Genomic DNA, 12,827 nt, shown 5'->3' on the forward strand with positions numbered 1-12,827 from the left:
CCATGAATATTTATCGGCTGAGTTAAAGAAGAGAGCACAGGGTGTCTCAAGTTTGCGGGGTTAATCATTAGCCTAAAACATATCTTGAATACAATAACCAAGATTAGAAAGTATAGGCACACAGGACAAGGACTCTCTGTTTCAATCTTGACTCCTCTGACAGCCTAACCTTTGCGTTCCTCAGCACTGACAACCCACTGTCCAGCTAGCCTTTTACTATGCAGTCGAATTTGACAAGCTTTATATCGGTACTGATAGGGATGGGAATGCAGTTTATTTCAACACTGCAGCATCTAAGGTCATTAATGATTATTATCTTTGAGATTCTGTGCTGGCAGTTCAGTACCCGCTCCGCTTCTACAAGGTCATTGCGCTAAACATTTCCATCCATTCAAGAAAAGCGCCAGGGGAATAGTTGTTTCTTATCTTCTTGTCATCGCTGCCGCATGCTAAGTCCGTTTTGATGGGACTGTTACTATAAAGGGAGCTTAATACATAATCTGATTGAGAAAACACACTATCGAACAGAATGGAATTTACATTAAATACAGAACCTACTGCTCTCGGGTAAGTGGAGAGCCGATCATGCAGATCCATTGCGTAACCGAGGCTATAAGTGACAGACTAGTCCCAATTCAGCCGCGGATGCTATTATTCCGCTCCTGTTCTGGCTAGCAACTGCCCCCATCAAACTCCGTCGACGTTGTTTCCCCAGATTTTCAGAATCACCCCAGGTACGGAGCACAATACGCCGCACGCCGCATTTGTACCACGTGTGTGTGATGAGATTGGACCATACTCGTAAGACAAGCAATCTTGCCACTCCGCGACTCATACTTGCCATCTCCTCACGTCTAGGTTGGTAGAATTACCTTCACCTTTGCTCCCTCCAACTTGTGCAAGTCAAAAGGCCAACTGCTGGCCCGCATCTGAGCTCAACATGTTCTCCACCTGTAGGTTTGGTTGTCTTTGACCATGATACTCTGACTGACTATTGTGTTTCACAAGTCCAGGGCTTTTCTGAACCCTCGAGCTCGGGGACACTCAAAGAGTCAAAGCCTACGCGAGGTCTGCATGCATGCGGTAACTGCAAGCGGCGAAAGATACGCTGCGACGGCCGAAAGCCTTGTAACCAATGCGAGTCGAGGGATTTACAGGCAAGATGCGTTTACACCCAGCAGATTCAGCGTGTTGTGCCTTCAAAGAGGTCCGTTCTCAAATGAATTGAAAAGAGTCAGGCTCTCTATGAGAAAACTCTAACGATTGTGGCAGAACAGTAGAGACTTTGTCCAAAAGTCTTAAAGAACGCGATGCTATCTTGCTCCGGCTTTTCCCCAATCATAGTATTCCGCACTTGGCCTTGCTATCAGACCAGGAACTTCGTGAAGCCGTCTTGCATGGAAGGTCGACTGATAAAGTCTTACCTTCCCCTTCCGACAGCACCCCTCAAAGGTCTGTTACTCAAGACTCACAATGGGACGAAGAGCGACGTGAGCGAGATCCCTTGCCTGCTGAGGCTGATGATGTCAACGCATTGTCCCTGCCGTTTGACCGACAGGCATCGTATCTCGGCATTTCATCCATCAGAGCGGCGCTTGCAGCTATGCTCCAGGTTCGGCCTCAGTTACGTGGCTTGCTAGCCTCTCGCCAGGCAGGCATGAACAACAACATCGCCAGGAATGATGAGGTTCGACCTTGCTATCATCCCTCCAGGTCCTTGTTGGAACACCCTTGCATAAAATGGAACAGCAAGGGACAAGCACTAGTTGACGCATACTTCCAACGGATTCATATCTTTACCCCAATGCTCGATGAAACCTCATTTAGAATGAATTACCTTGGAAGCCAGCGTCAAGATTCGCCTTGGCTTGCTCTCTTAAATATGGTCTTGGCCATGGGAAGCATTGTATCTAGCAAGTCCAGTGATCGGGATCACTGCAAATACTACACCGAGGCCATGAGGCACCTCGACCTTAACGCTTTTGGCAGCAGTAGCATCGAAACGCTACAGGCTCTTGCTCTTGCTGGAGGCTATTATCTTCACTACATCAACCGGCCCAATAGAGGCAATGCTATTCTCGGTGCTGCCTTTCGGATGGCGAGTGCACTTGGCTTCCATCGAGAGTCTTCACAAAAGGACGGAGACGGCAATCAGTTTGAAGTAGTAGAAGTGAGGCGACGCACTTGGTGGTCTTTGGTCTGCCTGGACACTTGGACAACGACAACCCTCGGCCGTCCCTCTTTCGGTCGTTTCTCTCCTTCCATTGACATTCAACTCCCCAAGCTCGGGATCGACGGTGGCGAAGAAAACTTTCAGCAAGATATGGGAATGACAACACTTATTGAGAACATTCGCTTTTGCAGAATTGCAACTGAGATACAGGATAGCCTAGCTGTAACTCCTGTTCTCAATGCCACGGACCGCGATCGTTTCGATGAGGCACTGATCAATTGGCATAGTCAACTACCCTCTATCCTTTCAAAAGAGGGAGACTGTGATGAACCGGTTCATCTTGCTCGGTGCATTATGAGATGGCGATACTGGAACTTGCGCATGCTTCTGTATCGTCCAGCACTTTTGGATGCGACAACTAACCATCAAACGGACCAAGAGGTTGATCAAGACGCTATCGAGAATTGCCAACAGCTTTCAAAGATAGCCATTGAAGATATAGCCAAGACGTGGCTGAACCATCAGATGTCAGGATGGAACGCCGTATGGTTTCTTTACCAGGCCGCCATGATACCCCTACTGAGCATGCTGTGGAAGCCCCAGAGTGCTAGTGTTCCTGAGTGGCGTAACCAGGTCCACAAGGCTTTGGGGCTCTTTGAGGAGATGCAGAATTGGTCATTGACCGCACGTTGTAGTAAGGGAGTTGTGAGCCAAATCTTCGAAACAAGTTGCGATTTAATGCGCCAAGGAGAACAGTCTTGCCTTGAACAAGACATGAACGACAGTAAGTGTTTTGATCAGGGCGCAGATTTATGGGCAGATGGATTGGAGGTCGACGATGTATTGAATATGTTATGTCAAGATTGGTCATGGGATACAAATTGTACCTGGACTGAAGATGGGTTTGTCGATACATAATATCAGTAGTTAATAGTAAAAATACAGAAGTATATCTTTAATTGCAAAAACTAGAACTAAATACATATGTATATTATTATTTATAATATTAGTCTATTAACTAAAAATTAGTTACCCTAGATTTAGATTATTAGTTACTCTACGTTATAATAGCGTCCTTTCATCCCCCCCTAAGACTAGTTTATCAGTTGCTAAATAACGGGGATAACATTAAGGACAGAGTGTCTAGGCTATAGAGAAGGGTGAATATAGTCTCCTTATTAGTAACCTTAGCACTCATAGTTCATTTTGTTGGTGTAACTTTCTCTTTAGATAAATCAAGTCAGTAGTGGGAGCTGCAGAAGTGTTTTCTGCAAATATAGCAGGCTTAGTAGGAAACAAGATTTACAATTGTACTAGTCTAAGTCACTGTAACCACTCAGTCAAAAGTTTGCATAGCTTTCCATGCAGTATAAGGCCGTTCCACAATCATTTCCTTGACTGTGGGCAAGGCTGAGTGACCGTTCCCAAATAGAATACTTGATGCCATAATCTCGCGCCATCTCTTGCCAGGGGCAATCTTTCCCGAGATAGTGTTATGCACTAGGCTGTCACTATTGACAGGAACTAGAGCTGACCGCCCCAAGATGGCCTCCATGGCTTGCTGGGCAAAAGAAACTGCCTCCTTGGCATCCGATGGGACTCCAGTCTCATCCAGCGCCCGAATCTCTGTATCTGGAAGCTGGTCCTTGAGATATTTGATGATGGTCGGGTTTCGGGCACCACCGCCGCACATATAAATTTCTGCAATTTGATCCACGCTGATGCCGAAGCGAGGGAAGAATGTGCGGTATTGCTTGATGATATTCTGGGCCGTTATCCGAGTAATGGTTGCCAGAGTGTCATACTTATCGCATCCAGCAGCAAGACACTCATTAATTAGTTCTTGGCCTTCATTATCCCCAAATGTCTCCCGACCTGTGGTCTTGGGAGGAGCATGGTTACAATACTTGTTTGTAGCGAGGAACTTATCCACAATGTCCTGGCGCACAGTGCCTCTGGCGCTCCATTCGCCGTCTCTGTCGTATTCCATCTCGCTGTTGGTGAAATATCTCATAGCGTTGTCGATGAACATGTTGCCAGGGCCGCAGTCCCTAAAGATGTTAGTCACATTCATTAGGGTGATATATAGGTAGAGGATTACTCACCAGTCTACCATTGCGTCCACTCCACCCTCGGAATCAGGGGGGATGACACAAAGATTGGCAATTCCGCCAATATTCTGACAGACACGCCACCTGGTCGGGTGACGGAGCAGAAGGCCATCAATGAGAGCGACCAATGGGGCACCCTGTCTCCCCACGGCTTGCTCTGCCATTCGGAAGTCTGTCACAGTTGTGACACCGGTCATGGCACTAATAACTGTACCCTCCCCAAGGCAAAATGCAGAACGCGTCTCCCCTTCTTCCGGCATAGAGAGAAGCCAAATGGTCTGTCCATGTGATCCAATGAGGTCGATGCTGTCCATGGATATCTCATGCTTCTCGCAAAACTCTTTGACAGCATCACCAAACATCTGTCCAAGTTGCACATTCAGTTGCGACATTTTTGAGGGAGTCGTCTTGGTTTCCCGGAGCATCGTGAGAACGGGTTTCTTGATCCACTGAGGTACGGGCATCTCATCATACTAAGTATGTAGTCAGCACCGGACGAGAAAGTGAATAGTGCGAAGTGCAACATACTTTAATGAGCTCCATGTGAAGTGGGGCATTCGGAGACTCTTGGTGATATCGAACAAGTGCACAATCTATACCGTCCATGGCAGTGCCACTGTTCATCCCCAGGACGGTTAAGTCGAGCGCACCAGTGGTAGATGACTTAACAAGGCCATTTCCATTGGAGGAGTTACCGTTGGATCCATATGAGTGACCGTTGGTAGCGGGGCGGCTCAAATTCTGATGGGCTTGCGGTCGAGTCATGGTAAGATGATATGTTATGAAGCTTTTTCGAGACCTTAGCAATATCTGTGCGAGATAGAACACATAGAAAGATATTTTTGGTTCAGTATGTCAAAATTTGTTGAATAGCTTCAGAATACATTTACGGACATGACTGCACATTTAATATGATGTGTATTCGATGGTGCCTCGATACGAATCGCATTTGAAATCCCCGGTTGGGAAGTTCGTGACGATGAGTGATGAGCGAAGAGCAATAGTAACTAGTAAACTCCCCGAGGAGATGATCTTCTGTTGGTGACTAGCTTACCTCACAGAGAAATGACAACCTCTCCGCGAGTTCTTAGTATTAGCACTAATTTAGCCTCTCTCGCGTCGAAGTGCCGTTTTGGGCAATTCGTCTCGATGCTAAGCACGAGTCACAAACCTTGGGTATTTCCATGTTGTCTCCGCCAGTAAGCCTAACCAGAATCAAATTGTTGGAGAGTTGTCTAATCAATTGATAAAGCAAGTCCAGTAGAAAGGGCATATAAACCTATTTATTCTCGTAACAACACGTCCTTGAACTTCTTTTTCTGTCACTTGATAATAACAATAACAGACATTCAGCAAAAGAGCATGCATAAAGAAATGGCAATCCCTCGGTCCGTATGGACGTCCGACGATGGCAGCATGGCGCAAGAGACTGCCATGTCTCGCTGGCCGAAGCTTGTACAGGGCATGGTCGATGATGTCCGTGCAACCGGTGCCGAGCTTGCTACATCCCGTGCACTTGACGAAATTGACTCGATAGCGAGAAGTCTTGTGAGACTCAGAGAGGAAATTACTGGTGATGGTCAGCTTTGGTGAGTGCTCCTTATGATCTTCTCTGGTCGGTTCAGCACTAAACAAAGCTCAGCCCACTCGAAGACGATGGCTCGGCAGATATTGCGTCATATAACCAGCTTCTCCTCAATATGGGCAGGTTAACCTGGCTCAACTGTCCATGGTTGTATGGTGAATGCTACCTGTATCGGTTAGTTTTGGAGTTATTGTGTGCCGCCAAACGATGCTAACTTCTGTAGGCGCGTGCAGCTGTTATTTTCCATGTCATCTTCCTGGAAAGGGTATGATGTGTTCAAACGTCAAAAGGATTCTACCCTTGTCAGGTCGCAGATGGGCGTCCAGGAGCTGGCGAGCAGGGTCACTCAAGTGATTACAAATACGACAGAGCCACTCCGAAGCTTGGATGACGGTGCAGCAAGACTTGTATTTTCTGAAATGACAGAGATGGCTTTATGGGGAAACGCAACAGATTTGTCTCTTCTGACCAACCTCAGTCTGGAGGAAATTCAGAAGTTACAAGGAAGCGCAGCGATCGAGGAGAGTCAGCGGAATATTGTTGATAATGACACATTAGATGTGTGGCTTTATCTGCAAAAGAGTCGGTTGACTCAAGAGAATCGACATATGGACATCATTCTCGACAATGCTGGCTTTGAACTATTTGCAGACGTCCTCTACGCGGCATACCTCATTGCATCTGGACTCGGGACAAGCATCACTCTGCATGCAAAATGTTTTCCCTGGTTTGTCAGCGATGTAACACCAAGCGACATTGACTTCCTCTTCGACCATCTGCGGTCCATAGGCTTGAATTCTTTGGCCACTCAGATCGACAAGTATTTCGAACTCGGCTTATTGAGTATCGAGGTTCACTCGTTTTGGACGACACCTTGGTCATTTAACGACATGGTCGCTGTAGCACCCGATCTATTTCAGCGTTTCCAGGACAGCTATTTGACTATATGGAAAGGAGACTTGAATTATCGAAAGCTGACTAGAGACGGTCTCTGGCCACATACAACGACATTCAAGTCTTCACTTGGTCCACTCGGGCATCGAAGTGGTATCAAAGTTCTCGCGTTGAGAACAAACAAGTCCGACACTTGCGTTGGAATTGGAAGTGAGGAGGCTGTCAAGCGACTTGACCGGGAGGCACCCGAGATGGGGTGGGTCCGGGATGGGAAACATGCCGTTATATCATTCAGCGACGGGGTCTGAGACAAGTAATGTGCTACTGGCAGTTTGACCACTCTTCTCGCAAAATATTGATTATCCAGGCAGTTGGCCAGGCATGCGATGACTCGAGATCCTCAAGCATGCGTACCAGGCTTGTTTGCTCTCGCTTATCTGTCATCAAGGGACCCCCTTTCATAGATTAGACAGCTCTGAGTTTTGACAAGATGGTCCGACTTACAAATAAACGTGGAGTGACATAATGTGATGAGTGAGGGCACAGTTCCCGGCGAACCTTTGCATGCTCCACAGAGGGCTCGGGCATGCTCCATGACAGATTCCTTAGATGATGTCAATTGAGGTACGTTACTCTTATGACCATGAACTCACATCAGACTCTGGCAGATTCCGGCGGACATTTCGAATGGCAAATCGTGGAGATGGACGGTAGACCTTTAAAAGCATCCTAGCGAGATGGTAAAACCCAAATGCCATAACTGATCACCATCAGGTTCCGTGGGCCAATGGGAAATTGTTGAGGAATTTGTGCCTACCATGCCAATCTGCCGTAAACCAAATTTCTGGAAAGGGATCTGCTCCCAGCCCTGTTTCTCCAGACCATATTGGATCAAACGTGCCTGGTTTTGTCTTGTTCCAGTTCTCAACGGCCTCTGATAGCTCGTACCATCTTTGCATCCTTGTCGATGATTCTGGATACAAGACACTTCCACCAAAACAGAATTGCATCACCGTAGCGCAAATCCATGCCATGGTATTTGCCCAGGCGGTCTCTGCCTTGGCGTCGACAGCTTGTTGATGGATGACGGATGGCGGTGGTATCAACACCAAGTCGAAATTCAAGTTGGGTGGCTGCTGATTGATGCAAGCATTGTAAAAGGATTGTCTCACATAAACCCAAAACGCAGCTTGAGAGAGGGTAGGTGCCGAAGGATCAACCTGTTGTCCTTGAGATGCCTTGAGCAGAGCACTCAACCCAGCAAGATGTCTCTCCTCATCACCGCCAGTCACAGTTACTGCGGTATGGTTAGACAAGGAGAGCGACTGTTCAACGATACTTACCACTAAGTTGTTCGCAAACGCGCAATATGACTATGGCGCATAGGATAGTCTCATCGTGGGCAATGGTCTCGGTACTTAGCAAGGGAATGAGAAGCACTATGCACTTTTCTTGGAATTCATCTGCTAAATTGTTGTCACCTAAATGGCGTGCGGCATAAGAAATGATTGCATATAGAAGAATGGGTGAGCTCCTGGCCAGGACGGTCACATTGAGCATAAACTGTCGTGATGCATCTGTGCAGTCTAGCCACTGAGCCACGTGCGTGGAAAAGTGATGCAGATAGAAAGCCTCCTGGCGTTGAAGCGCAGGAGGGACAGGGGTCATCCTAGATACTCTTGTGGTTAAGTCACCACTGTACTGGTTTGGTGATTCATGTTGACTAAGGTCGAGGATTGAAGCCGCTGAAGTCGGCGACGTGAGAGTCTCGGGGCACCAAACGGAATCCGGCTGCTGTAGAGGATGGAGTGGTGGCGAGTCCCTTTCCGCCAAGGGAATATCTCGTTCCGGAGGATAGAAGGAATATTCACTAGGGGCTGAATCTTCCACATGCTTTGGCCGGTATTGCTTAATTTTGAGTCGAGGACTTGGATCGTCCCAGCGACACAGTTGATCCCTCTTGAGGCACTAGTTTCATTTAGCTCCGGTATCTTGTCGTTTGAACAATTGAACATACTACCCCGCAAGTCGGTCTCGTCTCATCACCTGTGAAGTCAGTACTACCAATTTCGTCCTGTCCTGGAGGCGTACATTTCACGCGACGTTTTCGGCACGTCAGGCTATTCCATGTCAATGATCAATCTGTAGCATTGGCTCACCCGACTTACCAGCCGTTACGAGATCGCAGCCGACCCATTTTCCTCAGGCTGTTGTTTGATTGTAGAAGCAAGGGATGATTTCGATACGAGAAGCAGGGAAAGGAATTCGAGACGAAAAAAAACAGAGATTCGAGACGAGGGATGTCGGGGGAGTGGAACTGCCCGTTGATGCTGAGTTTACTAGTGCAACATCCCCGCATCTATGCTCAATTTTTCTAGTTTAGTGTCATCATGGGAACATTACTGGCTAATGATTTATCATTATGTTGACAAAAAAACGGAGCCGCAAATTTAAAACTAACCTTTGTTAGTAGTTCGAGACGAGGAAACTGCTCACTAAGTTTCCTTGGCAAATTCTCCGCATCGCGCTGTGGCTAAATCCCCACGGGGTTGGAGTAGTCTAGAGTCCTAGACTCGCATCGCAATCTCTGGGGAGCAGAAATAGATAGATATAATGGGGACATCTTGATCATCACAAGAACCTTTCCAATCAGCGATATCGAAACCCAACCAATACTACCTTCACACAACTACACATATCATTGCATTGATCTTGCGACATTCATTCTTCAGCATCATGTGGAATCGCCAGAGCTGGAAGTCCATGTCCGGGCAGCAGTTGCTCAGGCTTGTTACCGCTGCCTCCGCCGTTGCAATCTCCTACGAAGGCATCAGTCAGGGCGTCATGGGCGCTGTGACTGTTTCACCGGAGTTCGGACGACGTATGGGATACACAAACGATGAAGACAAAGTCGTCAAACCCATGCTCCAGGGCGGTATTGCGGCCGTATATTACTTGTATGTGTCCCCTTAGTTTGACAAGAAACGGTAACTAATGCTACAAAGTGGCTCTCTTTTCGCGGCCTTTTGGGCTGGCAGCTTTTCCGACAACCACGGTCGTATCAAGGGTATGTGGATGGCATGCTTCTGGTGTATGGCCGGGGTTATCCTGCAAGCCTCTGCTGTTAACCTTGCACACATGCTTTGCGCACGATTCGTGGCTGGCATGGGTGTGGCTTTCATCCTCGTCATTGCGCCTATGTGGACGGCCGAGCTTTCTGCTGCCTCACACAGAGGTAAGCAAATCGCTCTCACATTCTTGGCCAACTTCTCTGGCATCGCCCTCGCAGCGTGGATCGGTTTCGGTACGTCCTTTACTGAGGCGGGCGGTGGACAGTTTCGCTGGCGGTTCGAGTTTTCGATTCAAATCATCCCCGTAATCGTCCTGGCGATACTGAGCCTATTGGTCCCGGAGTCCCCGCGATGGCTGGTCAAAGCCGGCAGGCGTGATGAAGCATTGGAAATTATTGCCAAGCTGCGGGGGGATGGTGACTCTCAACACCCTGATGCGCAAATGGAATATCGAGAGATTGTGACGGTAGTGGAAGAGGAGTCTCAGTTCGCCAAAACCAACTACTTCAATATGTTTTTCGGCATCGGATCCGGAGACATTCATCTTGGCCGCCGCATCCAGCTTGCCTTCTGGCTCCAGGTGCTCATGCAGTATGGCACTGGGATTGCAGCCGTGGTCATTTAGTGAGTTATTCTTCTTGGAAAAAATAAAAACAGGTTGCTAACGGCATCGTAGTTCTGGAACCATCTATCATACGGCCGGCTTTGATAATGTCAAGTCCGGTTGGCTGTCAGGTATACTGATGCTGGTTGGTATCTTGGGCACAGCCATTGCAGCCTTTACCATCGATAGGGTAGGTCGCCGAAGAACCCTTTACTGGGGTGCTGTAGCACTCGGTATTACCTTGTTCATCATCGGTGGTCTCTTTCGGGGATCCGTTAACAACCCAGACAAGGCTGTTCAGTATGGCACAGCAGCTTCAGCTATGGTTTTTATCTATCTCTTGATCTTTAGTTCTTCTTGGCTATTGATCCCCTTTATATATCCTACCGAAATCTTTCCTACCTGGCTTCGAGCCAAGGGAAACGCATTTGGCGTGGCCGGTTGGGCTGTAGGCTATGGTGGAGGTTCACTCTTGGTGCCTGTTATGTTTTCAGGTATCGACGAAAAGGTACGGACTCGCCTCAGCTACCCATGGATTTTTCATTTCTGACTAGACTTATAGACTTTCTACGTGTTTGGAGCGTAAGTATCCCTTGACATGCTCGAAACTAAAAGTGGCTGCTGACCTTTTTCTAGTGCCATGTTTGCATACATTCCCTTGGTGTACTGCTTCCTCCCCGAAACTGCCGGCCGTACATTGGAAGAAGTTGACTATCTCTTTGCTAGTAAGAGTCCGTTCACTTGGGATGAGGAGAAAGAATTCGCCAAGCGTACAGCTCTCTTGCGTGAAAGATTAAATGAAGGGAAGAACGGGAGCGACTCAATGGCACAGGATAAGTTGATTGAATCACACATCGAGGCTGTATGAACTATGTTCTTCATCGCCTTGTATGCGGCTGGAAGCTAACAAGCAAGGGCTCACACGTACTTATGTAGCCGCGAGATCGAGGTAGTGTTAAGAGCCGCGTTGGAGAATACATAGTGAGGCTACAGATAATTATTTTATAATCTATACATTATTACGAAATATAACGAGTTGCAGCTAGTTATTTATAGAACAATGCATGTCTATAGTAGGCATTAGACGCGCCTCGTTTCTTGGGCAAGGGGTCGTGTCAAAGGCATAAGCGTACGCTCATCAGCGCTGTTAGGCGTGATGAAGTCGATTCACATAATGCCATCTGGGCATAAGGTACCCAGCATTATATCAACAGTCTGTTATGTAAAATGAGAGTCTGACATCGAAGCAGTTTTAATAACCGCTTCGTGCTTAAGTGTACTAATAGCTTAAAGTAAAATCTGTAAAGAAATAATTATTTAAAATACAGATTAATAATTCTATATTATAAGCAAGGCAGCCCTAGCTTGAAATATAAGTAATACCAGGTCTTAACCCTTTAGTACCCTTAGTAATACTATATAAGGCTATAGTTATAAACTACTTAGCTTAAAAGCTAATAATATAAAGTATTTATTCTTTCCTTATATATATCCTTGCTTTTATATAATAACTATATAAGAACATTAATAGTAAAAAAATATTTATTTTTAAAGCTACTAGTCTAACCTTTAGTTTAGTAATAGTATAATATAGGCTACTAAATAAAGTAGTAGTCTTATTAATTAAAACAGGTAAGGCTATACTATACTACTAGTAGCTAGACTACTACTTTAGCATAGGCTAATTAAAAAGCACTATTTAACCCTAAGTAAGGCCTTAGCGTAGCTTAGTAAACTAAGGTACTTTTATAAATATAAAGGCAGGCTTAAAAGGAAAGGGAAAGTAAAAAGTAAAAAAGTTATTATTTAGCCTATAAAGGTAATAACTATAAAAAAATTAAACCCTAAGCCTTTATAGCTACTTTGCCTAGTATAGTATAATCTTTTTATAATCTTATTATAAGCACTGCTATAATAGGCCTAATAATAGCTTTCTTAAAAAGGGCTATAGTAGTCTTAGTATATATATTATTAGGGCTTATAGCTAGCTATATTAAACTATAGCTATAAGCTTAGCTAGTTATAAAATAAGCTAAAAAGGTAAAAAAGGAAAAAGAGAAAAAGGGTTAGTAAGTAGGCTATTAAGTATATAGGTAGGTATATAGGTAAGTAACTATATTATACTAATAATAGCCTTTTAAAGCTATAGCCTAAGGTTAGTAGCCTAGGCCTAGGCTATAGTTTAAAAAGTTATTAAGTAAAGGTATTTATACTTAAACCTAGGCTAAGGTAAAGGTAAAGGTAAAGGTAAAGGTAAAGATAAAGGTAAAGATTAATATATTAAATAACTTTTTTATACTAACTATATAAATAAAACTATTAATAAGCTAGTAAATAAAAGGAAGTTAATAAAGTATAAAACTAATAGCTTAATATACTAAATATAACT

At 45.6% G+C, this 12,827-nt stretch overlaps 5 protein-coding genes across 5 annotated transcripts; 3 read left to right on the forward strand and 2 right to left on the reverse strand.

The window, feature by feature from the left end:
- Positions 1-940: 940 nt before the first annotated feature.
- FSUBG_13964 (lactose regulatory) lies at positions 941-3,091 on the forward strand (the record flags this gene model as incomplete). Its single annotated transcript, XM_036678910.1, has 3 exons — positions 941-953; positions 1,009-1,207; positions 1,273-3,091. The coding sequence occupies 3 exons, from the start codon at positions 941-943 to the stop codon at positions 3,089-3,091; spliced, it is 2,031 nt and encodes a 676-aa protein (XP_036530569.1).
- A 418-nt stretch (positions 3,092-3,509) lies between these two features.
- FSUBG_13965 (anhydro-n-acetylmuramic acid kinase) lies at positions 3,510-5,049 on the reverse strand (the record flags this gene model as incomplete). The annotated part of the gene is made up of 3 exons (XM_036678911.1): positions 3,510-4,224; positions 4,279-4,757; positions 4,813-5,049. The coding sequence occupies 3 exons, from the start codon at positions 5,047-5,049 to the stop codon at positions 3,510-3,512; spliced, it is 1,431 nt and encodes a 476-aa protein (XP_036530570.1).
- A 609-nt stretch (positions 5,050-5,658) lies between these two features.
- On the forward strand, positions 5,659-7,071 carry FSUBG_13966 (DUF89 domain protein; the record flags this gene model as incomplete). Its single annotated transcript, XM_036678912.1, has 3 exons — positions 5,659-5,873; positions 5,927-6,043; positions 6,093-7,071. The coding sequence occupies 3 exons, from the start codon at positions 5,659-5,661 to the stop codon at positions 7,069-7,071; spliced, it is 1,311 nt and encodes a 436-aa protein (XP_036530571.1).
- A 462-nt stretch (positions 7,072-7,533) lies between these two features.
- FSUBG_13967 (transcriptional regulatory moc3) lies at positions 7,534-8,960 on the reverse strand (the record flags this gene model as incomplete). Its single annotated transcript, XM_036678913.1, has 4 exons — positions 7,534-8,060; positions 8,107-8,731; positions 8,781-8,883; positions 8,932-8,960. The coding sequence occupies 4 exons, from the start codon at positions 8,958-8,960 to the stop codon at positions 7,534-7,536; spliced, it is 1,284 nt and encodes a 427-aa protein (XP_036530572.1).
- Positions 8,961-9,499: 539 nt separating this feature from the next.
- On the forward strand, positions 9,500-11,306 carry FSUBG_13968 (MFS sugar transporter; the record flags this gene model as incomplete). Its single annotated transcript, XM_036678914.1, has 5 exons — positions 9,500-9,720; positions 9,769-10,458; positions 10,511-10,946; positions 11,001-11,020; positions 11,075-11,306. 5 exons carry the CDS (start codon positions 9,500-9,502, stop codon positions 11,304-11,306), a joined length of 1,599 nt encoding a protein of 532 aa, XP_036530573.1.
- Between the last annotated feature and the right edge of the window lie 1,521 nt (positions 11,307-12,827).

The sequence above is a fragment of the Fusarium subglutinans genome (assembly GCF_013396075.1).
Source record: "Fusarium subglutinans strain NRRL 66333 chromosome Unknown NRRL66333_c0000446, whole genome shotgun sequence".
NCBI lineage: Eukaryota > Fungi > Ascomycota > Sordariomycetes > Hypocreales > Nectriaceae > Fusarium > Fusarium subglutinans.